A 27,589-nucleotide genomic window follows, 5' to 3' on the forward strand; every position below is an offset into this window, starting at 1 on the left:
AAGAGAGTCAGCCGTACGTTTAGTGAAGGTCACAGTAGAAGGGAGGACAGTGGAGATTGGTTGGATGGGTAAATAATATATATGCCTTGCCATGGTGCTCTTTTCACACCAAGAACTGATGTTATCCCCGTTGGCCCGATAGGGCTTTGGCCAAAGATTGCACAAGAGGACAAAGAAGCTCAAACACAATACATGTCAGACACCATCAGTCTCACACACACATGGACACAAAGTTGTATCTTCTACACATAAAGCGAAATGTGCACATTTTCCTGAACATTCAAAACTTGTTTTTTTTTCCTCTCGGGTTGTATGTACATCCTGGCAGGCGCAGCAATAATAAATCATTCGGTCTGGCATATGAAAGCCAATAAACAACGGCCATGTAATGTGTCTGTTTTGTATTATAATGTGTCTTAGTTTTCTTAATGGATCCCTCTCGTAATATGTATGTATGTATGTTGTGATTGTTTGTTAAAATGGGCAATGCTCCACTGAGCACATAAGTAATGGCATTTCTTCGTGTGTGCGTGTGTGTGTGTGTGTGTTCAGGCCAAGCAGCTGGAGGCCAGAGAAGCAGACCTAAAGAAGCAGGATGTTTTCTACAGAGAGCAGGTGGCCCGGCTGGAGGAGCGGGTAAGAGACAGTTTGCAACGTTTAATCACATCAAACTTTATTCATAGAGCACCTCTCATACTCAAGTAAGGTGGCAGAAAGTACTTTACATAATAAAAGCATAGACATACTTTTGATTAACACATAAACAAAAGAATGTGCTAAAACAAACCAAGGAACAACTTAAGAGAATATGAGACTGCTTTACACGGATACAGTATCCAAAAAAGAAACAAAAGTTATATCCATCTTTCAACAGAAGTCAAACTAGAAAAACTAAATGCCGCAGTATACGGTCTCACCAAGCGAGATGACATCATAGCTATTTTATAACATTCATCACGTGTTGCAGCTCTAGTTTTTTGCCCGGGGGAATAGTTTTCATAATATACTTCTGTTAATGTATAATGCACTCATCGCCACACCGCAGTGCTCACAGAAACGCACATAGACACTGACACAAACACAGGCACACACAGATTCCTGCGCAAAAAATCAGCCAGCCTTTTCGCAGTGGGCATGGTCACCACTGGGCTCAGCCCCCACTGTTTCTGTTATCGTCCTTCAACTTAAACGCTGTATGAGGTGAGTGTGTCATGCGATTTCTCGTTTTTCTGCCTCTCCGTAATTGTCTCTCTTCAGCTCCTTTGCTCTCTCGCTCTTTTTTTTCCTCTCCTTAATTCGTCCTCCATTCCTCCGTCTGAAGGATAAAGGGTTACATCTCTTTCATCCCTGTGTGTGTCCTCCTCTCCCTGGAAAATGACACTACCCTGATGTTCCTTGTCAAACCAGTGTCCTATGGAGGGGGACAAAGGTCAGCTGGCGTGCTTAGCCCACTTCAATTGGCAGCACCACGCTGGTCCCAGTGAGAGATGCATGGAGGGGGGGGGGGGGGGGTCAAATGCCCCGTTTATGTGTGTTCCAAAGGATGCCTTCGTGCTGCTCTCAAATCATAAGTGTTTTTATAATCAAACAATGTCCCTATTTAATGTCCTCAAAATGAAGCCTTCAAACTGGGAAGGCGTTTTCTCCCCTTTGGAGAGTGCAAAAAGTCAAATGCCCTCTACGGCGGAAGCAAAATGGAATTTTCAGTGTTGTGAAGCCAGATGTTCATTGTGGCTATTGTTTCAAGAATAAGTACTCTTAAAACATCTTATATGCTCACATGAATGCAGGAATGAAAACAAATATCACAAACTCAGTGGGCAAATTGTCCTCAAAAGGACCTCCGATGTCGAATGATTTTGTCTTTTTTTCCCCAAACAGGTTGACTGCGATTCCTTGGTGGAAGAAATTGTGTTGTATCTTGTGTGTGCTTACCCGTGCATGTGCACATATCATCATAGTTGATTAAACAAAGCAGCACAATTCTCAAAAGTGTTTAAAAAACTATTGCAGATAACCATGCTTGTTTAACATTTTTATGTGGGGATTTGTTAGGTCCTGTTACACACACACACATGGCTACGCACGCACGCACGCACACACACACACACACACACACACACACAGACAGACAAGACAAGACAATTTCCTTTGGAGTCACTACAGCTTGCAAAGTTTCCTTCCGTTGAGGAGGAAATCTTAAGCCCAAGCCAGTATTGAGCGGTAGTACTGGACGTCTGTCAGTAATTGGAAGTGCATTGGTCCGTGCAGGTTTGGTTGGGAAGCGGCGAGGAAGTCCATTTGCCGACGTGAATCGTGTCCTAAGATAACAACCAACTTTGTAACAGGCTTTTCATTAGCTGGTTGATGTCTTTGCAAAAGACTTAAAGATGTCGAAATAGTACGAGATTGTAGCCGGCTCATTTCGCATTATTACATATTTTGGACAGTGTAGCTCCACTGCATTGCCCTGTAAAGGAGCCACATGTGAGTGCTGATGGTGGAAGTGATGAGTCCAAGCTAACACAGGCATTATCGACTCCAGGCACTGGCCATTCATCAGCCATGTTGGCCTCTGGTCAATATTCCTTAGATCAAAGTGTCAACAAATCACCTTCACACCTCGCAGGGGGACAGAAGATAGAGAGAGAGAGAGAGAGGGGGAGGAGCACACAAGAAGGAAAGAGAGAAGCTTAAAGAAAAAAGAAACTACAGTAGATATTAAACAAGAGAAAGGTGGGTTAGCAGAAAACGCAGGAGAGTTGGATATCCTACCTGAGGAGATATCACAGTAAATTATGAGAAAGTGACATTTATGAGTGAGTGATAAAGCGTAAGCACAAGAATAAGACAAAAGTATAAGAAAGAGTGGTAAAAAGATAAAATGTCACTGAATGATAAAGAACCACAGAGCAAGGCAAAGGAAAGGTTGAAAGAGCAATGCCTCAGTGAATGCTGAAATAAAATAATAGAAATTGAATTGAATGTGGGCTTCAGGAAAGGCTTTTGTCTGTGTGAATGTGCACAAAACAGTGCACACTGGTTTGTTTATCGATTTTATGCTCAGTAATAAGGTGATACATGAATTCTATTTCCAAAGCACTTTGTCTCCCAAATTTGCACGCAAACACCACAAATTTGTCAGGATCCATGGCCACCATGCGTGTGTCTTGTGTGATCCTCCTGTGTGTAACTGAAGATCAATGGTGGGCATATTGCATGTTGTCTCACTGTGCAGCCAGCGGCTTGGGACTCCATAGGGGGTGCAGTTTGTTTGGACAGTGTTAATAACGCTCCATTTTTCTTGTTCTGGCCAGAGCGCCCAGTCACGTCAGCCTCTCTGTACTGTTCTGATAGTAGCAGACCTGTTTAGCCAGATGATGGAGCTCGATACATATAGGTAGTGCAGAACAGATTTACAAGAAGAAGCCATGTTTGAAATATCTATGAAAATGGATATAAAATGTCTTGAAAACAAACATACCAGCTCCAAATCCTTATCCAGGTCAAGTTGTTACTGTGTACTGTAATTGCATCTATATGTATTGCATGCAGTCTGCTTGGACAAGAACATATACCAGCCTTTTCAGTGGTTCAACCTGTTAAAATGAGAGAATTTTCCGCTTTCATCAGTATGAATTTATGTAAAATTAATATTTGTCGGGTTGTAGGTAGACTGTTTTGTTGGATAAAATAAAAATATTTTAAGAAATAATACAGATAAATAAAGTATTGTTAATTGATAAAAAAAAAAGATTAATCCATGGAAAGAAAATCATCAGTTGTCTCTCCCTTTTGACAGCGAGAATGCACTATATCAAATTTCAACTGGACTACCCCGCCAGCTCAATATTATCTCCCGTCACGTCCCTCACCCTTTAACTCCATCTGCCCTCCATTGCTCCCTCTACCTCAGGAATCCCCCAGTATCTTGTGCGCCCTCCAAGAGGCACCAGTAGAGAGAGGGAGAGAGAGAGAAAATATAAGTCTGATATATATTACACGTCCGTTCCAATCCAACATGGCCATTCATCAGAGGGGCTTCCAGTGACAGGCCATCACCAGGCACCCAGGCAGCTCAGCCCGCTGCCTCTGCTGCTCATTGGGGCCACAGCTACCAAATAGCCCCTGAAAACAATATCTATATATTTATTACATTTTCACTCAATACCTGCCCTGCCGTAAAACAATCTCATATTTAACAATCAACTTGGCCATGTTTTTTTTTCTCTCTCTTCCATGTCTCTTTCCAGCCTTCCCTCCCCCACCGCGACTGTCTCTCTCTCTATATATATATCTCTCTCCCTTTCAAACCTTTAAGTGGTGTTTTCTTCAGTTTTTTTCTTTTTCTGGTTGAGATTTTTCTCTACTCCTTCTTTCTATCTTTCTTTTTCGCCTTGTATATATCGACGAAATTGGATTTTTCTGCTCTCCCATGGAGGACAATCACCGCGGCAATTGCCATCTCATAGCAAAGTTCCACAGTTCGGTGAAAGGAAGAAGACACACGCGGGAAAGAGCATTAAAAAAACAGTAATAGCTTATATCTCTCTATCTCTGTCGCTGACTTGCTATCTTCATCTCTCCCCTTGGCCCGTCATTTCTCTACCCCTCTCTCCCTCTCAGCCTTTTGCCCTCTATCTCTTTCTTGAGACTGCAGCTAAAATAATGTAAGGCACATTTTGTTCCTGCTGTAGCGTCAAATTAAAAGTTGGAAGATTTGAAACAGTTGCTTCTTGCTTGTCTTGTTTGCTTTGCTTACTCTGTAGCAGTGAGGATGTAATAGAATTTTCTCCCTTGACCGTGAAGCGATCAATGTAGTGTCTCTCGGGCTCTGGTGGTGGTAAAACTGGAGACCCAGTAATCCGGAGTGAAGACATGACTACGCGCCGCAGTGTTGAATTATTGTGTCTGAGACTGTTTACCGTTCTAACTGCATGATGGGATTCACACAGGGACTTAACGGGGGGAGTCTGCTCAAGGAATATTGATTTCACAACAAGAGAGCGGCACATTCGTTTATGTTAAACAAAAAACCCTACAGTGTTAACGCTCCACAGGCTCAAATAAATTGCTGGGATACACAATTTTTAGAAACATCAGCTTATAGGGCGGCTTATTTAGTCACAGAAATGTTGATTCAGCTAATACTTAAGTTTCCAGGCCAAAGTTAATGGTGGTATTTTTTTGGACTGCATCATATTGAAAGTTGTTATACAAACTTTAAATTGTTTCAATAAACTCAAGGAATAGTTTGACATTTGCAGGGGGGGAGGCTTCTCTGCAAAGACTTACATGAAAAGATTGATATCACTCCGGTGTCTGTAGCTACAACCAGCAGACTCCAGGCAGTGACTGGGCCTGGCCTAGAACTGGCCTTGCACATAAACCCCTTGTGAAACCACTATATGTCATTTTTACACTTTGGTTTTTACCTAGAATTTGACCACCGGCCTTTCTTGTTTTTCCTCCTCATACAGCCAGCTTCTCTACTGCACAGACTGGAGCTGAAAACTAAATAGCAATGGATGCACTGATTTTGTGGGTAGGGATGTGTCTGTTTGTGTTAGGCTCATCCTCGTGACTGATCTCAAAATTGGTTAATTTAGGGTTGGTTTTGGAGTCTTTCGCATCTCCACCCTAGGATGTTTTCGTGCTTCTTAAAGCTATAGTGTGTAACTTTTTCATATAAATTGATGTTGCTTATATTCAAGCCATCACCAAACGAGTTGACGCAAAGTTGATTAAGCCTAGCTTCACAAAAGAAATATCCCAAAGAGCGCCCAAAGAATGGGTCAGTAGTTGATTCTACTGCTAAGAAAAAACCTGCACATACAGCAAAAGGTATAACAATGAGCACTGAAGGCTTACGTCATGTATATGCACCAACGGTGTTGTAATTACTCAGAATTCCTCATCGGGGGATGAACAGCAGTTACGCACTTTAGCTTTAAGGCAAATCTTGAAATGCCTATTTAATTCTCTCTATTCGAGATGGGCTCAATGGTAGTTTAACCAGCCTCTTCGCTCTCCTTTTTGAGCGAGTTGCACACAGCAGAAGTCTCATTTTCTCTAGGTCTGCAGAACTGTAATGTTGACCGTGGTGGGGTGTCTTCTCATTCCTGGCCCTCCTGCTCAGCAGCAGATAAGACAAAGAAGCCATCAGTACAGGGAGTTATTTGTTTTCTTCATTAAAAAATGTGAGGTATTTTTTTCTGACTAAATTGAGCTGGAACCTGTGTTTCAGGTGCAGCTCATGTCTTCTCCATATCGCCGAGCGCATTAGTAGTAATGACTTAATCTGTCTTTGACAACCCCCCACCGGCGTTTTGTTAGTCTCCAGCTAAAAAAACAAGTTGAAAGCAAATAGGAGGAAAATAAACAGAAGCAGTGCCTTAGAGGTAGATACCTTGATTGCATATGGAGGTACTATGCTCAGTACCAGATTCTTGTAGCAACACAATTCTGTTAATCGATTAACAAAGAATTGCTTGACAGCGGTCATAACACTTCTTTCAATGACACTTAAAAAAACAAGGTTGTTTTGCTGCTTGTAAAAATATAGTATGTTGGTCCGGAGACGGATGTTTTCCACCTAACCAACAAGCTTAGTCTCTCATCTCTGGGCTCACAAAAGGTCAGGGCTACTCTTTAAATCAGTTGGGGCAACAGCTGGAAATTACAGTTTGAGACCACTCAGTAATCACACAAATTACACTCTTGTCTGCCTGTTGGTGATTGAGTGTGTTTTTTTTTTGGGGTTTTTTCGTGGCACTGTTTATATCCAGCCACCAGAGTATGTCTGGACCTTTTTGGCAGCCATGTCCGGGCAGCTTGTGTGTGTACGTGTTGACGTTAATGTCCGTGCTTTGTTTGTGTGTGGGGGTACACGTATTGTAAGTGGTCCTGCAATCATCGTCACATATGGCCTTTTGTCCTTCCTAGTGGATTAGCACTGATTTGTGCCAGTTCTGCCATTTAGCCAGGTATTATTACCTTATACTTGGTATTCCAGACAGAGACCGAAATCCAGCCTTTTCCCCTTCCCTTTCAGTGGCTCAATCTCGGCACCCAAGAGCAGTCTTACTCTCGCCTCTTTAGCAGCCCTCAAAATCTCTCTTTTTTGGGGGGTCTTTTTATCTCTGAATAAGCCTCTCTTTTAAATCACTCTCTTTAGTTCTTGACAGTTTCTTTGTCTAAACTGAAAACCACTTCATTCGAGGCAAAGGGGGCACAGATAGAGCTTCAGCTTACACATTAACTCTTAAACTTTGGCTATAATTTTATAATTGTGTTTTAAAATACAAACTAATGTGTGCAGTGGGTTGAGAGGGCATTCAACCCACTTCCTTTTTTGACCACATATGTGCTGTTGTATATATCCTTGCAGGAAGTAGTTTGTCCTCGTTTTGCCCACTGCCCAATAATGACAAGTAAAACATTATTTATCAGATGAAAAGCACCATGGTAAAGGGTCTGAATGTACGTAAACAGTGTAATTCCTTGTTTCAGTTCAATATATACTGTAATACTATCTTTGAGGAATATACTCTAAATCATATCTACGAAACCTGTTTCCGTGTTATGATAGCAGTCTGCAAAATATATAAATAGTTTGAAACAATGTCTATGACTCAACAATATGAAATAGTGAAGGACTCTGAATCCATTGCAAACCCTCAGTGTATGCCCCATCCAAATGAATAGGGCTCAAATCTGTATCAGACCTTTTGTCAGCGTTGTCATGTCCCATCTTCTCTTAGCACTGCTACACACGACTATTGATCTTTTCAGCAGGGCAGTTCATTCCTATTGATCCTTTCCGAACTATGATGAATGCCTTTCCTCCCAGGAGGTTGGGTTCGGGCAGATGGGGACCAAAAGGCTTACAGTTGTCACATTTCTGCTATTTCTGTATTCCAGGCAGGATGATAATGGCACAAAACCTCTCATCTGTATGATGATTAAAGGACATTTTATCCTCATGTGAACTACGCTTTAGTTTTGTGAGAGTCATAGTGTAAGAGAAAATATTTTTTATAGTGGAGCCCTTCACAGGAAAGCATTTGCATTGGTAGACATTGTGTAGATTTAGCCCATGGATCAAACCTCATACTACTCATTCTCAATCAAGCCATCCATCTCACTTTACAACCTTGCACCGTTTGATCATAAATGTAAACACAGCCGTAGAGGGTTGGCCAAACAGGTTTTCCTTGAGTAGTATATAAATGGTGTAGGAGTGAGGTTATATGGCCGTGTTTGAGGAGGCAATTCAGGTTGAGGGGTTCAGCTATGGGTTCAGTTGATACGGTTCACCGGGGGAATATGATCAGTGGTCTGTACGTTGTCAACTGGCGACCCTCTGACCTTACAGGATTGCTGCCTGTTATTACGGCAGTTGTTTGTGTGAGTGTAAGCACAAACGCACACATGAACAACACACAAAGAAACGGCCATTATACACACCCCTCGCCCAAAGAGGCAAGCATGAGTGGTGCACAACCACACACACATAAAAAAATGCTATAATTGTTCATCATTGCACACTTCATACCTACGTACATATTTCCCCATTAACAACCTGTATACAATCGCAAAGTTAGCTTGAAAAATATGCCCAACTAGTAACACAACTGTTCGCTTAACATCCTCCCCCTTCAAGTTTTAAATTAATACTAGAACTGCAAGCAGTTGTGAACGGGGGCCAAGCCTCCCACGCGACTCGGGATCGGGCGTCGTCGTCCGCGGCGCCGGCCCCTCGCTTCACGGAATCCGGGGATGTAAAGTTTTTGAATGTGCGATGTTCGGTGTGGGAGTTATAGGCCCAAACGCGTTTTCTTTGCTTTTTGTGGTTTTGGTGCCCCCTATGGATGACATTCGCAAAACTGTGTTTGATAGAAAGATGCAGCTCAATGTACCGAACAAGTGGATGTTACATTTTTCAATGTGCGATGTTTGGTTGGGGAGTTATGAGCAAAATGAAATTGTGAACCTCTCCATTGTAAAGAGACTTTTTTGAATTTTCCCATTTTCCCGCCGAAAGACTTAGGAAATGGCGAAAAAAGGCCAAAAAATTGAAAAACTCTTTTTTTTAATAAGTCCGGCATACATAGGAATTTCTTGCCCATATTTTTTTTATAGACTCAGGTATGCCCCATGATAGTCTCCCTTGAGTTTCAAGAAAATCCCTCTTTTTTTTTTTTTTTACGGATTTTCGCAAATCTTTAAAGCGCTACCGTTTGGTCTTCCGATGGTCGTAGAAAAATTATTTGACCAACTTTTGCTCGTGGGAGTTGGTAGAGCATAATGTTTTTGGTTTCGTATAAATCGGGCGAAAACTGTAGGAGGAGTATGTTTTGGTGACTGACACAGTTTTTGCGATATAGCGAAAAATGTATATATACGCAAATGGGCGTGGCCTATCTCAAAAGATGCATCTAACTTGTGTGCATCTGTGGATATAAAGTTTTTGACTGTCGGACTTTCGGTGCGGAAGTTATAGCCCAAAACGCCTTTTCCTTTGTTGTAGCGCCACCTAGTGGCCGGGATGTCTGAATTTTTTCCTCTGCGTACGTACCATGGACCTGGATAAGCCATGCAAGTGGCATGTCCCAACCCTTTACGGTTTGGGCTGCAGCACCACTTTTACGCATGGAAGAATAAGAATAAAGAATAAAGAATAAAGAATAATCCTTACAAAAACAATAGGGTTCCCTGCCCCGCAGGGCTTGGGAACCGCGTTGCTCTGCAAAACGCGGTCCCAGCCCTTCTCGGGCTTGGCCCCCTAATGAGGCATCCGATGACTCGGCTGCACTGTTGGATCCGATCATCGGAATCATTATATATATTATATTATTATAATATATATACTTTATTAATTATAAAGTGAGGCGTCACTTTGGTTAAATGTTGCCCTTTGCCCAGGATAGTTTCAACTTGAAGATGTGAAAAAATGTATTGGACTTATTATAGTGTCAATATAAACTGTGTATGAAATTACAATCACATGATTCACATTTGATGCATTTCTCTAAATAACGTCTTGCATTTCTCTCTGTCTCTCTGCAGAGTGCTCAGTTCTACAAGGTCACCACAGAGAACTACCACAAAGCCGCAGACAACGTGAACACCAAGTTCAGGTAAGTTTGAGATGCAGTTGATCCAAAGCAGATAAAAGGCTTTGAGTACTTTACAATTACCTAAAAAAAAAGTGTTATTTTTATTTTTTATTGTATTCACTCAAGTGTTTCTGCTGCATAGTATGTATTTATTTTGTGTTATCTACTGTAAATTGATGCATTCATTGAAGATTGGAAGTCCATGTGGACCAGTGAATACACTATTGAATTATGCTAACCTACGTCTTTCAATCAGACTCACATTAGCCCATGCCATTAGCCGATGTTGACGATGTGGTTCACTGATAAGCATGAACACATGTTGATAATAGCTGAGAGGGCTTTTATTGTATGCTATTCATTTTTACAGTGGTTAAGGAGTATCCATTTTTTCAGTAAAACTTTAGCTTCGAAAGTGTATTAGGTAATTTGTAGCAGTTGTATAAAAAGGGTAGTTCTTCCTACATCTGGACACACAAAGTTTAAAATAACCTCTGTGCTGCAGAGAAGATGTCCACATTTATTTCAATTAGTTGACTCCTTGGCCCTCTCATAATGTAAAAACTACTGACCACTAGCCCTGTACACACAAATAATAAAAAGGTCTTTGGCATCTTTTTTTATCGATAGTGATTTACAGCGCCATGAGTGTATGCTTGGTCGTCACTCTCTAAGCTATATTATGTATACATGTTACAGCCACACCTTGCTGTAAAAATAATGTTGTTGTTTTTTCATTGAAGCTGTTAACATTTTAAGCATCCACGCAGTGATGAATGAAGCACATATCCGACACATATATGTAACTCAAGATGATGCAGAGTCCCAACCCATCCGTGTTCCATCTGTCTTCTTAATAAGAGGCCATTAGGCTCCATAGTAATGCAGCGAAAGTGGATGAGGAGGCTGCATGAGGTGGGGCAAGAATGGGCCCTGGCTCTGCGCTCTCCCCTAGGGAGGCTAGGCTAATTGTGTTAGCTTGTCATTAGCCCGCGCTAACACTGGGATCATTGTCTCCCTGAGAAATGCTGGAAACTGATTAGCCTGGCCCACCAGGGGTTAAGAGCTAGACTTGTGGAAGCCAGAGCTGAGACTTCCCCAATCACATTAAAGAATGAAAAAAATAAGAATACAGTGGAATAACATTAGCGCTAAATGACAGCGCTAACTGCAAGGCAATGTCTGCTTTAACGTGCGGGTAGTCATGTGACGCAGGCCTTTGCTTGAAGAGCAGTGATTGGCTGATTGGATTACAGGGGGTACATTAGCTGGGTTGTGACTGGATTACAATTGTAGAAAGGGAGAGGGTATCCGTGTGTGTGCGTGCGTGCGTGCGTGCGTGCGTGTGTGTGTGTGTGTGTGTGTGTGTGTGTGTGTGTGTGTGTGTGTGTGTGTGTGTGTGTGTGTGTGTGTGTGTGTGTGTGTGTGTGTGTGTGTGTGTGTGTGTGTGTGTGTGTGTGTGTGTGTACTTGTGTGTACTTGTGTGTACTTGTGTGTACTTGTGTGTGTGTGCCCTAATGAAATGGCGGGAAGGTCTGGTGTTACAAGACAGGGGCAGGGATGCATTGAGGGGATCAGAGCGGAGGGTTAATTGGATTTAATGGGGCGTGTTCTGCCCATCCTTGTTTATGTGCGCGGGTTCACGTGTGATGGTGTATGTTTGTACGCACTCGTATGTTGAACATCTTTAGTGAACACACTCTCTGTGTTTTCCTTTAAAGCTCCCTCTCCATTTCTCTCTTATGACACAGACCTCTGGAGATAAGATCCTATCCATGGCCTCGGCTAAATAATAAAAGGACTTTTTTTTGTCTTAATGAGGCTCTTGATTTCCTCAAAGTTGAAAATGTCCCCCAGAGAAAAAAAAGATAGAAAGAAAGAAAAAAGCAGAAAAGCCAAGGTCTTATCCATACTTGATAGAATTAACATTTGATATGGTAATACGAGGATCTTATAAAGTGTGGGAGATGACATCTTTCTTCTTCCGATGTCTTAATTTCACCCCCTCCAGCTCATGTCGGTGCCACTGTAAAGAGAGAGATAGTACTCCAGGGATTGATTAGTGTTAGGGGGCTGATATCAGGCCATGCTTTATTATAGTGGAAAAGAATATGTGTGGGACAGGAGTATAGGCTCTCTTGTATGTGCTTTGGAAAGTTTTAATGAGGGCTGTTGGTTGGTTTGAGTTGACTTTACCATGTGGATATGACGTCTGGGACTTCCATAAGAAGAAACCGTCATTACTTTGGGACATTCAGATCAAGGCAAGATAGGGAAATCAGGTCTCAAGAGAGGATGGGATGTGTTTTTGTGCAGGTGCTTTTGTGGTTGATGCTCAGTAATAGTCAACATGGCAACTAGGGACGGAAGTACAAGTGATTGGACCAAGAATGTCTTGCCCCATGTGTCCCTCTTGTATCACTAATAGCGTTTTTTGAAGCGAATGTGGTTTTCATTATAAACTTGTGTAGTTTATTACTTCACATTGTACAAATAGGTTGTGGGCTTCAGCAAGTAGCCAGTGTGCATAAGTCCCATTCATCAGCTCAGTCATTTTTCTGTGTGTGTGGCAAGGAAACGTGAGATTGTGTATGTACAGTATGTGTGCAGTACAGCTGTTCCCTGCCTTTCTCCCACAGTATTCCCGCCTGAAAACGATGGAGCTCTCTCAACTGGAACACTACTGCATCACCGTGACCTCATTACATCCAAACTGCACAAAAAAAGACACGCATACATACATACATACACTGGTATTTGAAGGGACATCCACACTTCTATATTTTTTCCCACATATGTTCACACTTACTCACTGCTGTAATTTTCTATGTAAAGTCACAGCGATTACAAATTGAAATTGATCCCTTGTCATTTTTTTTGCATATTTACATTTCATGCTTTAAAAACTTGTTGACAAACTGAACATTTTAAAGTTTGTCTCGTTTTTCACCAAATTATTATGGACACACACATGAACAATGTTATCTGAAGTGAGTATGAATAAATACTGCATCAAGACATTCGGTGTACAGTTCTTCCGCATGTGCTTAAATATATGCAACATGTAAGATTATGTATTTAGACACGGTTTGTCACACGCACACACACATACACACACTCACACAGGAGGACTGAAGCTTTTATTCACTTTCCCTGTGACACTGACTGCAGATAAGAGTTCCCAGTTTCCTGAATAAGGAGAAAAAAAGGAGGCTATCTCTTCCTGCACCTGATTTATATCCTGCCACGTTCACCACTAGTTGTTTATCCAAGCCTGACGCATTATCACGCTGGCCAGCACCCGATGCATGACCTTTACTGCACCACATGTATGTACCAGAGCATATGTGTGACGATGAATAAGGTCGAGTGTGCTCACATGTATGCATGCATGTGTACGTCAATATCCGCTTAGTAGTCCGTGCGTGTGTAGTGTGTAGTGTCTCAACTGGCTGCAGTGACCCAATGGGGCTTTAGTTGGAAATGCAAACTGACAGGCATGGAGGAAAATGATAGATGTGAGATCATGCATTGAGATGGAATGGGGGGGAATGAAAGAGGGATGGCACAGTCCTAAGTCCTTCTGTCAGTGCTAACCTTTTGGTGGGGCTTTGGGCTTCATTGTTGAAGCTGGTCACTGTTTTGGGAGTCCCTGCAGACTTGAGAAAGGGACAGGGACGTCTTCTACTGGTGAATACACCTAGTTCAGTCTGACAAGGCTGCGTAAGACTACTGGAGGATTTAAGTCTCTCAACTCCTCCCATGTCTCCTCCTCTCCTTTTTCTCAGGTCTCAAAAAAGTGAGATTCCTCTTAGCTTCCAGCCTTGATGGTGAGATTTGGGATAAGATCAGAAAAAAAGGCAATGATGTTCTTTCACACTTTTATTTTTTAATTTTTTAAATTTAAAAAAAAAAATTAGCATGAAAAAAGAGAATGGAGAGAGAGAGAGAGCGATAGAGAGAGAGGAGCATATCCGATTTCTTCCCCGTACAGTCAGCCACAGAGAACACAATCTCAGTTTAGTTTGCCACTTCACTGTCACTCCTCTCAGGCTACACGCTCACTCCCTTTTGTCTGTTGTTTATTTCGTTTATCTTTTTTGAATAAATCTCTTTTTAATTTCATCCAGTTGACAATAACAGAAGCAGCAGCCCTCGCTTCATCTCAGCATCTCTCTCACACACACACACACACACACACACACACACACACACACACACACACACACACACACACACACATATATTTATACAAGCAAAGGTGGAATGAGGAGGCGTGGAGCAAAAGCTTGTTGTTTTCCTTCATAACACCGGTGTACTGTGCTGCCTGGGTCAGAGGGCTCACACACCTCACAGTCTGTCATTTCTGTAGCACGACACGTGGGAGAAAGAATAGCACACTTATCCCTCTTTCGACCCCTTAAACCCATACACATTTCACAATAAACAACCACCCCTCACCTGCTTTATGTACGTTTATATACGTTAACACATAACACAATATAACAAGCAAACTCCTTAGTAATTAAGTGGCTGCTTTTCAGTGCGGTATTTTTCAAACTCATGTCATTGTGATACGTTGCATTTAATTCTAACTAACTAACACTAGTTACAGTCAAGTTTATTGCCAATAGTTTAATAAGTTAAAAATGTCGTTAATTGCTTTTTGTCGTGATAGTTTTGGACAAATCAGGAAATTCCGCGCGACAAAAGATTGCAGGACAATGTTTGCTTTGCAATTGTTTTATCTTTCACATTACTGAGGAGGGGGGGGGATACATGGGGGAAATAATCCAGCTGGTTTTCATGCTAAATCAACCCTGCTGCTGAAAAATGTAAATAAGGTGTTAGAGGCGTACCATTTTCTTGGCAGTGCTCCTGCTTGTTTAAAGGGAGCTAATGCTGATGTTCCAAAATTAATGAAGTAATGATTTATGGGTGTTTTAATTGAGGCAAGCGGCACTTTTTAATTACTAAAAGATGACAGTCAGGAAGTAATTCGGCAAAAAAAGTTATTGCAAAAAAGTGCTTTGGCTTTTTTTTTCTTCTGTGATACAGCCGTCGACGAGGCCGGCCACTACTCTGACCCCTTCTGTTAGGTGAGTGTGAACCACAGCTCAGTAGCTAGGCAACAGGGGGCGCAGGGACAAGATGGTGGTCAGCCGAGGAGACAGAAGTCAATAACTGCTTTAAAAGCTCTCCTTTGGGGCCTTAAGAGCTCTGCAGTGCCAGGCTGTAAAAAGCCCGGCGAAGTCTAGGGTCCTGCGTGGGTTGTGCCGCACACACAAATGCAAACACACGCACACAGCTTTTAGTGGCTGATTTAGTGACTCGAAAATGGCCGGGAAACCCACTCACGGCTTTTATTGCTTTTCTGCATTATTATTTTCTTCCTATAGAGAAAAAGCAGAGTGAAATAGAGGATGGAACAGAAAAGAACAGACATTTGCATAGGCAGGAAATGTTTGTACCATAAAATCCCTGCTAATTAACATTGTTGGATGAATTTCAAGGTGTCTCTCACAAATAAGGATCCCTGAATCAATTGCTACTTTCAATGTACGTTTGCACTGTATTATTCTGCTTGATGCCAGGGACCAGTCTCCTTGTGAGAATGTAAAGCAAAAAAAGAAGAGGGTCAGGAAAGACATACTCCCCTTTTCATCCATCTTTGTCGCCCTCACTGCTCACTTAGGAACAGCATTTTCTGTCTTAATTTAAATCTCTATCACTCCCTCTTTGTTATTGTCTACTTTTGCCTATCTCACTCACTTATAACCCCTCTCTCTCTCTCTCTCTCTCTTTCTTTCTCTCTCTCTCTCTTAATCCATTCTCTTTTAGTCTTTTATCCCTGATGCTTCTCCTAATTCGGTTTCTCTCTCTCTCTCTCTCTCTCATTCAATCTCTTATCCATGCTGATGGATTCCTCTGCGGGGGGTCACTCAGGTCTGCTTTTAAAAAGCAGCATGAGCGAAATGTGTGTCATTTTTCTCCTTAACTGGATCATTTGTATTTATTTACCCCCCTCTGCACTGACGCCTGCCTTAACTAGAGAGAACATGAGGGCTTTTTAAGGGGGAACCGGCGCCCACCTCTTAACCCTATTAACCCCTAAGTGGACCCAAATTATGATAAATAGACAATGTGGCGATTGGGAACTCAATCCCCGTGGCAGGCGAGGGCAATCCATACTGCCGATGGAGCTACAGTATGTGTTTCGTTTGTGTGTGTGTGTGTGTGTGTGTGTGTGTGTGTGTGTGTGCGTGTGCGGGGTGGAAAAACAAGTGGGATTGGGGGAGATAAATACTGGCAACATGTGTGAAATCGGACCATAAAAACGTTCTTGGTCAAGTGCTTTTTAATCATAATAGAGCGATAAGTCCATTAGTAAAGTCATGTGCCAGTACACCAAATGGCTTTCTTTGAGGATAGGGTTACTTGTATACACAGAAAACACTTGAATCATTTTGATTTATCTCATGTTCTTTTGTCTACCCGTTTGTAGCCATTACCGGTTTTATTATTGCTCATCCACTGCTTGGTATGTTAAACCAAGCAAGCGGTGTTCTTACTACACATTCAAAAGTATTGCTAACTAATTTTCTGGAACCCGTTGTGCAATCAATTACTCTTTTTGTAGGGGGAAAGATGAATGCTATGCGGTATTTGAATGGTCAGTTTGTCCATGCACCTCTGTGTCCCTCTTCACTTGTGTGTATCTGTGTGGTCTTTTTTTTCAGGGGGGTTGTAATGCATCTCAAACCATGACAGATGGACGCGCGTGTATCCAGATGTGTCCCGCACTTTGTTCACCTATTGAAGCATGTTGCGTCCTTAACTGTGATCTATGAATGTCATTTCAGCGCACAGCTCTACATCGTTGTGTGGTCAATACATGTTGGTTTGAAAAATTGTACTACGGATGCACTAATGCTCTGATCCGTACCCTAGTCCGTTGGCATAACACATGCATATTGTATGGAGAAAAAAAATCCCAGAATCAATCTCAATATGACAAATCCTATCATCGATCTCAATCATGCATCCCCTAGCTCGCAGTCAATATGTTCTTTGAAGTATGCAGCCGCAGCCATAAAACTATTGGAATATGTCCCCCACCTACATAGAAATGTGCTGACTTGAGCAGCGGGGGGCTTGAAAGAAAGGGATTGTATGAAATGATATAGGGACACCTTGAGGAGGTAGACAGACAGACTAACAGTGAGAGAGGAGTGAGGAAGTAATCTGTTCTGCTTTATTACATAGTAAACGGGACATATTCACCCTCTTGTATCATTTCTGCCTCTCCTCTCAACATTGTCTAGCATCTGTTTCTCCTGCGTCTCTCTTCTCTTTCTTCTTCTCTAATTTAAATTGTTCTTTCCCCCTGCTCTCTGTCCCTTTTCTATTGTCAGATCTCTCTTTCTATCTCTCTGCTTCGTGATTTACGATGCAGAACCGAGAAACCGTAATGTATAGACGTCTTAACAGGCCTCACTCCTCCTTTTCAGTCTTATCGGAGGATCAAGGCAATAGGGGACATAGCATTGTGTGTGCGTGCGTGGTGTGTGTGTGTGTGTGTGTACTGTGTGGAGGGCATGACAATGGCTGCTTGTTTCTTTACCCTATAAAATGATACTGATTGTTAGTGAGGAAATGTATATTGTACCATTATATATGTGCGTGACTGTGCTTGGTATGAGTGGTTAACTGTTGAGCAAGTGTGTGTGCGTGTGTTAATCTGTCCGTGTTGAACGATTGTGTGTTTTAGTGTGAAGGCTATACAGGTAAAGCATTGTAGTGTCTATATAATATATAATATGAAAGGGCTTATTTCTCTAGATGGAAGCCACAAAATGAATGGAAGTGGTCAGGAAAACAGAAAAAACGAAATACTCCATTGTAGTGTAGTTTTACAAGCTTCTAAAAAAAGACCTTGAGATGAAATAAATCAGTCTTCATTTGAACCATTTGAAGGTCAAATTTGCAGCATAATAACGGGTCAGAAGCAAGAGTGTCTGGGAACCACTGGAGCTCTGTGTCAGTACATAACAACCTGTTAACCAAAACTCAAATTCCTATGTCAAACTGCCTTTGGCCCATCACTGCCTCTTTTTTTTCCCCCCATTTCATTTCCTGTATATCTTTTAAACATAACTAAAGAAGAGGTTTTTGCGTTGGGAATGGGATACAGTCTCTCTCTCGTGTTTACAAATGCCTTACTGCTCAGGTTACATGGGAACTGGATGATTCATAGTTGTTTTTGACTATATTTATAATTTTTAGCCTAGGATTCCCAGAGTGGAGGAATTTACTGTGTGTATCCCCTCTGCAGCTCTTTACTCCATATACTTAGATGTATCTTGTTCTGATTCATCATGAAGGGACTTATGTTAACCTTGTTTTTTTTATGGTATGAGACTTAACTATGTAGGCAGGCAGGTATTGTAGGTGAGAATTGGGATCAAATACAAGGATCAAAATCCCCTCTGGCTTGCCTAAAGCTGAGTACATTAATGACCTTGTATATTTGAACTTTTGATTGCCATTAGATTCATATATTAAAGCTAAAGATATAATATTCTAGATGTTGTGTTCAAAGTAATATGTTTTGCATCTGCTCACACTGGTAAATGATATGAAAGCACCTAATATAAAACTGACAAACAAGTGAGGTTTGTAGTCTTGGTGGGGCTGGTGACAGGAACTTAATGTTAATCTTAATGATAGATGATAGAGGATGGAAAACGTGCCGCCACAGATTGTCCGTGACAGTGTTATTGTCGCTATGATTAACTCAACCACTGTCTGAGCCCCTTCCCCACAGAGAGAAGCAGAGAGCAAGCAAAAATAGAAACACCACTGTCTAGCTCCTCATCAAGAAATGCTCCTCATGTCTATCAACCACCTTCATTCTCTCTCTCTCTCTCTCTCTCCCTCTCCCTCTCTCTCTCTCTCCCCCTCTCCCTCTCTCTCTCCCTCCCTCTCGGAGGCCATTACTGGTGATAAACACGGCGGTTTGTATCAGCAGGATGCACCTGGCATTAACGCGAGCGCTTAAGAAAGTAATTAGTGGGTGTATGTGGCTTCTCTGGTTCCCCTGTAGATGCCCATAGGCGGTGTAATAAATGAGCGCGGGGATCCATATAGGAATACCATTTCTGCTAGCGCTGCTGTCATCGTTCAATACCCCGACGACGCAGAGCAATGAATGGCCTTGTCATGGCTTCCTAGCAAATGACTGAATGTGTCCCCCCGGTGGATCCACCAAATGCAAGATCCTTCTCCATACCCAATGGTGCGCAATGTTCCAGCCTGTGCTCAAAGTGTTTACGAGACCTTACGTGGAATCAATCAGTATTTTTTTTTAAAGGAATAGTTGCACTGTTTGAAAAAATAGAATGCTTATTCACGTCCCTGCCCGGAAGAGCTACTGTACATGAGCACATTGATAGCATGCTCATGTCCGTACAGTAAATACACAAGGTACAACCAGCAATCCGTTATTTAAACTTAACATAACAAAAATCCAGTGTTAATTCACAGCCTGGGCTCTCGCTACAGATATGTTGCTAGCTTCAGTGGGCCCCCTTTGTTAATTTTTGTATTAACACTATTTTTGTTCAGTGCACTGCACACACAGGTCCAGGTAGCTGTTCGTGAGGAGATATTTACTGATTTTGACAAAGTTATTTTGACAGCAAGCGTTCCCCAGAATCACGGACTCCACCTGTTCGATCTTGTTTTTTCAATCTATTTAAAAACTGACGTTTGGATCTACTTACGTGGATAGTCAATGTGTGTATTGATTCATCAAATTACTGTTAGAAGTCTTTGAAGGTATCAGGAGCGCCACTCCAATGCTGTCACAAATTGTCCCTGACCTGCACTTACAAGGACTATAGATTTCTCCAGCCACTCTAACAAATATGACCATGTGGCGGTGCACGTATGTACACATCTCCTTTGCACCAGCTTCCTGCCGCCCGCATCTCACCCGGGGTAATGAACCGCGCTCGGTCCCTTGCTTTGGTATCCAACGGGGGGTTATTTCTCACTCCAGGGGGCAAATCAAACATCTGATTCTGACTAAAGGGGCTCGACTTCAACCTCCCACACCTCCATCCCCTATATTCCTTTGAGATCACCGGAGTTGCTGACGGGCAAAACCCCTTTCCCTTTCACACATGCAAGGCATTTAGTGAGGCAGATGGAGTGTCCTGGGCACTGGCGTGAACAAAACGATGACACCGCCATTAGCATAATAGCCCTAGCATGTGCATGTGTCATCATTATAGTTTTTTTATGGGGTGTGGGAAGAGACAGACAAAAGCAGTTAACGTTCGGCGAGGCACCATGGCTGCTGGTACATCCTTCCACTTAAATTGGTTAAAGGATCCAACACTTGCGTACATCTGACGTATAGGAGTCCCATTTAAAATCACTGAAGTTCAGCATAGGCGCTGCCATTAGACGTGCCAGCACCTGGATCATACCAGTAGACAGTAAGACAGTAGCACTAAAGCTGCAGCAGACTCAAGTATGCAAAGCGAGTCATGTGTTACCTTTATAACCACACATATTAGCATTCACAGTCTACAACTGCCAACTCTCATTGGATGCTTAAAGATTCAATTTGCTATTAATACCATTCCAAGGTGAAAGCTACCCAGTATGCTAATGGTTGACACTCTCAGGGAGCCTTCATGCATCAATGGATGGATTGTAGAGTGAGCTATACTCTTCTACATGATCTATACTCGTCTACATTTTCAAGCGTTTTGGGGGTCAAATATCAGAAAGATAAGAATTGGACTAATTTACTAGGTATGAAGGTATACTTATCTGGAGCTTCATTTTAATTGCATTGTAACACAAGTAAGCCTTATTGCTAAAGCAATGCTCTTCTCTTGTTTTCTGTGCATTACACATTGATTTACTGTGTCAGCTTCTCTTCCATGCCGTCCCATGGCACTGATCATTCTCCCCATTTAAAGGGATAGTACGCCTTTGTTGGAAGCTTTATTTGACACCTCTTATTGTCAGTCTTTTAGCGAACCCTCAGGCCTCTCTGGTCAATATGTTGTGATGAACACATTGGCCAATGATCATCGCAGCAGGCTATGGGGAGGCTGCACTGACCTTTCACCCTCCTCCCAGGACATACAGTATATTTGAGTCTTGCTTCAGGGGGTTTTGGACTGGAACGACCTTAATGGAAAAAGGCAGGTGGTGTATACACATTGCAGTGTAGCTCAGTTGGCTTTCAAAGTCCACGGACCCTCTTGAGATAAAGTCACCAATCGATTTGCTCATTTTAGGAACCAGGGATATGTCTTTATTCCTTCTCGTTCTATATGTTTTATATCTCATTCACTTTGTCAATCCCCGCTGCATTGCCCATCTTTATGTGTTTTTCTTTTCACATTTTTCTCACCATTTCTCTCCTCTTCTCACCCACCACAGGCGCTATGAGATGTATCCTGTGTGTGCAGACCTGCAGGGCCAGATCCTGGCGTGCTACAAAGACAATGTTGGAAAAACCCTCAACTGCTCCAACATAGCAGCCCGGTACCTGCAGTGTGTCAACCAAAACAAACAGGTGCGTATTTACCGAACTTGAACATCATTAGCTACACTTGTTACATCTTTTGCATATGCATTATGTGTATCGCATGCTTGTTGAGTGCAACAAATGAACGTTTCATTGTGTGTGCAACTGTAGCCTATTCTTTGCACGTGAGAACAATGCTTAACTACTTGAATCCTTAAAAATCCTCCAAAATAACAACTTTCTTTCCCTTTTGACAAGAAGAAAACATTTGCATGCACCCTCATGGAGAGATGATATGTAAGTTGTAGCGCATCCTAATCCTGTAGTGTAGCTTTCAGTTGAATCGAATGTGTGTATTACAAAGTAGCCCTGTGTGTGCGTTAGCTACAGCTTAGGTCATTGGAATCATCTACGTGTGTACAGAAGCTTTTCCCTTGTTACATGTCTAAATGAATTAAAGATAAACACACACACACACACACACACACACAAACTAGCGTCCATTTAAATGTGCAGGCTCCTTGCTTTTAGACAGGAGAATATCATTTCCACTGGGCTACTGGCGCCTGAATAAAGCTCACTCTAAATAGCCGGCTTAAACTTTACTATCTATTTCCATAATACCTGCTGACACAGGCGTTCCCCGGGCTGTCTCAGTGTGTGTTTTAATGTAATAAGACCAAGAGAGTAAGGCGCTGCTAGTTGGCTAGCATTGCCCTCTCTGGAGTTCTCTCCTTTCATTTCAAAGTGCAAATGTTTTTTCGCCCTCTGTCTCCCACGCTCACACACTGTATGGTAATAGTAATGTCACTCAGGTTGATATTAACTTGATTCCCCCCTCTCTCCCTCTCTAGTATCTAGCAGCCATTGGTCCCACAAAGGCCCAATTTACATTCAAGGAGCTTTTCTATTAGATTTTTTCTTTTTTTTCTTTCTCGCAATTGCATTGTTTTGCCGGAAATGAGGGCAAACTTGAGTTGTGTGTCCCGCTCACTGTCGCGGGTAGTGGTATTAGATCTAAAAGTCAGATGCTGGCAGATTTTTAAGCTATACATCATGTAAATTGCACAATGTTTTATTCATGGTGCATGGAATGTGCACGTTGGGCATTGGTGTGTGCGTTTAAGGGAGCTACCTGTAGCCTCGTCAAGATTCAGCACGATGCTGTGATGATGCCGTAAATTGTTCTGGATGCAACCCCGAGACGATATGGTAATCCGCTTGTGTTTATCACCCTACGGCAATCGCAGCGCACTCCTGTATGTCTGCGCTTATCGTCAAGTCATTAGGTGCAAAACAAAGCAAAAAAAAAGAACAGATCTGTGATAAGGCTTTAAAGGAATAATATGCAGAATTACACGGCCGGCAAAATAGAGGAAAGGGAATTAAGTAGGGTTGATATGAACTGATGGAGCTTCATGATTAAGATGTTTACACAGCTTTATCAGAGCCAGGCAGGAAGCTGCAACCGCTACAAATGTCAAAGGGCATTGACTTTGACCCCTGGAGGTCAGAAGAGCCAAACGTGCCCTCTTAACAGCTTTGCCATTTCTGTCAAAGGCCCTTGATAGCATAGCTTTTCAAACAGCCAAATCTCTTCACCCTTCTTTGTCCTTTCCCTTCAAATTTGAAATTGCGCTAAGAATCCCACGGCACCATGCATAGATAGGGATGTCAAGGATGCCATTTCACTGAGGATAAAAATCCAAATCCCCCCAAATCTAATTTTATTTTATTTTTTTCAATATTGACCCCTCGGCCAAGATGGAGCCGTTGTCAGCTGCTCCGGCGTTTGTCACTGATAATTAGCGTTCTTATCACCACAGTCAGTGATAACATTTAGACCCACTTTCGCTCCCTTTTGTGCCCCCTTTGCCCTGCCACCATTGCTCCCACACTCCCTCCATCCACTATCCCTTCATCCTCAAGTCGCATTTCTAATGCATTCAGCACTTAACGGGTCCCGATAGCCAACTGTGAGGAAGAGGCAGTCGAAGGACAGATAAAGTCTCTTTCTCTCTCCTTCTCCCTCCGACGAAAAAAAAGAAAGGAGTTTATCATGGAGGCCGATCTCTCCATTCACTGCCTGCCTCCTCATTGCGTATTCTCACCGCATGGCCGCCTCTTGCTTCCTATCTTTTCCTTCTCCACTTCATATTTTAGACTGACCCTTCCATTTTGCTTTTAACTCTGAAAAGGGCCAAGCTTAAATCTCTGTTTTGTGGCTTCAGTGGGGTGTTATGTTTGCAAGGATTTTTTAAGTAGCTGGCTCGTAATACTGCGTCCACTCATTTGATATTGACACTCTGATCAGACTTGCTCTTGAGATAATTCAGTCGTTACTTTGGAAACGGTAGATACAATGTTAACATGAGCAATAGAAATGATGGATGGAACTTCAAAATATAAGGCACCAGTTCTAATGAAGTGGTGTTATCCGTTTTAAGTGATGTGTTCATAGTCCATGACCAAACCTGGATTCCTCAGTGTAGTAGACTGCAGACTGTATTTGTCGGTGATCCTTTCACGGGCGGATCACTAATGCACAATAATAAACCGGGATTCCTTTACCGCAATAAAATGCACCTGACACCTTCCTACCTCATCCACAACAACGTTATTAAGTTGGTCAGCGAAGAAAAAGGTTGTTTTTCTTTTTGTAATTCCCCCTCTTCCTGTCCCTTGTTTCTTCTCTCTTAGTTTTTTTTTCTTTTTTTACTCTCCCTCTCCTCCTCCCGGACCGCTTTTATCCGGTGGAATCAGCCTCAATAGGCCAGTTCAAATGGTTATTGACAGAGAGTGCTGGGGATTTGTGGTTGCACTTATGGCTAACACGGAAATCCACTGCCCTCGGGTCTGTTCTCTACTCCTCCTCCTCCGACTCACTCCATCTTCCTCCCTTTTTATTGTTCTCTTAGGCCCTAGCACTCTCTGTCTTGTCTCTCCCTGTGTGACATAATGTCTTTCTGTGCTGTTTGTTTTTCTATTTTGGATTTTTTTCCCTCTCTCTTTCTCTCTCTCTAATGCATTTTTCTCTTTTTTGTTGTTTTTTTTTACATCTGCAGAACAAGTTGAGGACCGGGGGTTAAGAAAGAGAAAAAGAGAGGAAGATGGAGCAATGAAGAGTTTATTGTGTGGGATTACCTATTATCGACCGACAGACCAAAACCCGGAGAGTGGAGGAAGTGAGGAATGAGTCAGCAGCACCAAGACACACACCCTCAAAAACCCAGACTAGAGCAGGCACCGAAACACACAGCAACAACCCTGAGAGAAAAAGAGACCCCCCCCCCCCTCAATCCTTTCCCTCTCTCCCCCCCTCCCCCCAAACCACTTACCTTATACGTCTATCTCTCCTGTGAGTATGAAAGCAAGGCAAGTGACACTGTCGGCCATGTTTAGAAGAGACAGCAGGGGGACTCGCCAGGCCTGAGCTTGGCCCCGCTACAAGGACAAGCAAAAAATGAACCAGTAACCAGCAATCCAAAAAATAACACAATCCACCTCTGTCACAAGCCACTTTGGAGACACCCACCCTCCCCTCTTCACTCCAGCACCGTAAGGGGAAAAACAAAAGTATATTGTTCCTGATAAAAAAAAAATCAGTCCTCATTTTGTTTGTCCATAATTCATTGTTTTTTCCTTGTTCCCAAAGGCACTATCATGTACACCAATGCACATGCGCGCATCTGTTTCGTCTTCCTCCTCGCATCTGTTGGAGCGAGTTTGTGTTGTGTTAATAATGTAACCATCCCTGTGTTTGTTGAGTACACATCCAGACCAACACTTGTGACAATGTCTGATCAGAGGAAAATAAAAGACGAAGCGATGCAGTAGCTGTTGTTGAACTTTTTTTGTGTCATTAATATTCAGCGGGCTCTGTCTCTTGAGTGTGTGTGTGTCTGTGTGTATGTTGTATGCTAATTACAGCAAGCATTGTGCATCTTTGATGGATACGCGGCCCTTGCCAAACGGAGTGAATGACCCCAAGAGAGGGAGACTGAAACTTGGGAGAGGGGGGGGTCGTCCCAGATGTTCGGTTTCATTTTATAATCTATTTTTCTCTCTGTTTTCTCTCAACTGTCTCTTTATTTAAAATGTTTTGTGTATCGTCTGTACGCTCGAGCTGTTCAGTGAAAGAGCGGGGATCTCTTACCTCTTTCCCTTATCCCCTCATTGTTCCCCATTTCATTTTACTTATCTACTTCTCTCTGTCTTTCCCTCCCTCCCTCTCCTCTTCTCTTCCCCTCTGGAGTGTGTTTCTTCTCTGCTCAGCCTCCCGGGCTAATGTTGCTTTGGAGGAGACGGCTTCTCCACGCTGTCTGCACTCTGCCAGACTCTCTGGGTTGGGTTTAACTGAATAGACAGCCACTGTGTGTATGTGTGTGTGTGTGTGTGGGGGGGGGATAATGCAGCCTCCCACACACTTTTTATGCAGTTAATGTGTGTGTGTGTGTGTGTGTGTGTGTGTGTGTGTGTGTGTGTGTGTGTGTGTGTCAGGGGGCAGGCAGTGAGGGCAACGTCTGGGTTTGATGTGGAGGCAGGTGATCACAAAGGAGACGTTATCTTAATTCTGCATCTGAAAACAAAAGTGTGTGTGTGTGTGTGTGTGTGTGTGTGTGTGTGTGTGTGTGTGTGTGTGTGTGTGTGTGTGTGTGTGTGTGTGTGTGTGTGTGTGTGTGTGTGTGTGTGTGTGTGTGTGTGTGTGTGTGTGTGTGTGTGTGTGTGTGTGTGTGTGTGTGTGTGTGTGTGTGTGTGTGTGTGTGTGTGTGTGTGTGTGTGTGTGTGTGTGTGTGTGTGTGTGTGTGATAGACGGAGCGAGTGATCGTGAAAGGCATGGTGTGTGTCCGTGCAAGCATGTGATCTGTTCCGACTAATCCCCCTATGTCTGTCACTCAGCTGTCCTTTTGCTTTTTGACTTTTGCGGTCTCTCAGGGCTAAGGGGTTGACTCCTATTATACTGTGTGTGTGTGTGTGTGTGTGTGCGCACCCATGTTTGAGGGTCTTTTCTAAAGGTTGGGGATAATGGGTATTGGAGTTCATGGCAGGTGTCTGGCTGACCTTTTTTCTCCTTACCCCCCCCCCCCCCCCCATCATTTGTTTTTCCCCTGTCCCTGTCTGACTGACACACTCGCACCACTTCTCTATGTGACCCAGTACCTCCGTGCCGAGATAAGTGATTTAACGGTGTATTATGTCTGTAATGACATTATATCCCTTGTAATATAATTAAAGGATGATTAGAGAATCATGATATCCTAACATGGGGCTTACCTTTTTCCTTTAAAGGCCTCTACCCCGACCTTTTTAACAACCTTTTTTAATTTTATGGAGACTTGCTGTTAAAACATATATATATATTTGCTATATATTTATTAGGGAAGTGCAAAATCCAAGTTGGAATGAATGTAGTGCTAAATTAGCTGGAGTTTACATACACGCCTCCTTAAGTTGAAATCTTCCATTTATCAGGTGATAGAAGTAATGAGCTTCTTTTTATGAATAAGTGCATAATAGCAGAGTGAGCTGAACGGATATTGACTTCTTATTTTCTCAGTGCAACTTCAGCGACAAGTATAGCTGAGATGTCCTTGAGCACGGAGCTCCAAGCGTTCAGAGTTTGTCATGGCTACTGAAGGCCGCTGGTCTGCCGGTTGGAGGTGATGGAGGCAGCGGAAAAGAGAGGACAACAAACTTTTGAAAAGTGGAAACAGGTATTTAGTGTGAAGGTGAATCGAATTGAGCTTTCATATTAAGGGTGAAAATATGTGTTCATGTCGCAAAACAAAAAATGGTACCAAACAAAAACCTCATATCCATTCATCAAAAAAATGATTTCACTGTTGGTGAAATTCTGTTTAGACTATTTTGAAAAAAATTCCTTTTCTAATCAAAATAAAAAAAAACTAATATT

The 27,589-nt window shown here is 42.5% G+C and overlaps 1 protein-coding gene across 2 annotated transcripts in view; it reads left to right on the top strand.

Annotated features, from left to right (window-relative positions):
- chchd3a (coiled-coil-helix-coiled-coil-helix domain containing 3a) overlaps positions 1-25,511 on the top strand; it is a 65,146-nt gene extending 39,635 nt beyond the window's left edge. For both annotated transcript variants that reach the window (XM_080051338.1, XM_080051339.1), the window contains exons 6-9: positions 553-636; positions 10,072-10,142; positions 21,588-21,723; positions 24,741-25,511. In XM_080051338.1, the coding sequence (XP_079907464.1) occupies positions 553-636; positions 10,072-10,142; positions 21,588-21,723; positions 24,741-24,764 (315 nt within the window). In that variant the 3' untranslated portion in view covers positions 24,765-25,511. The remainder of the gene's footprint in view (positions 1-552; positions 637-10,071; positions 10,143-21,587; positions 21,724-24,740) is intronic.
- The last annotated feature ends 2,078 nt before the right edge of the window (positions 25,512-27,589 follow it).

Source organism: Ammodytes marinus, assembly GCF_949987685.1.
Source record: "Ammodytes marinus genome assembly, chromosome: 22".
In the NCBI taxonomy this organism is placed as follows: domain Eukaryota; kingdom Metazoa; phylum Chordata; class Actinopteri; order Uranoscopiformes; family Ammodytidae; genus Ammodytes; species Ammodytes marinus.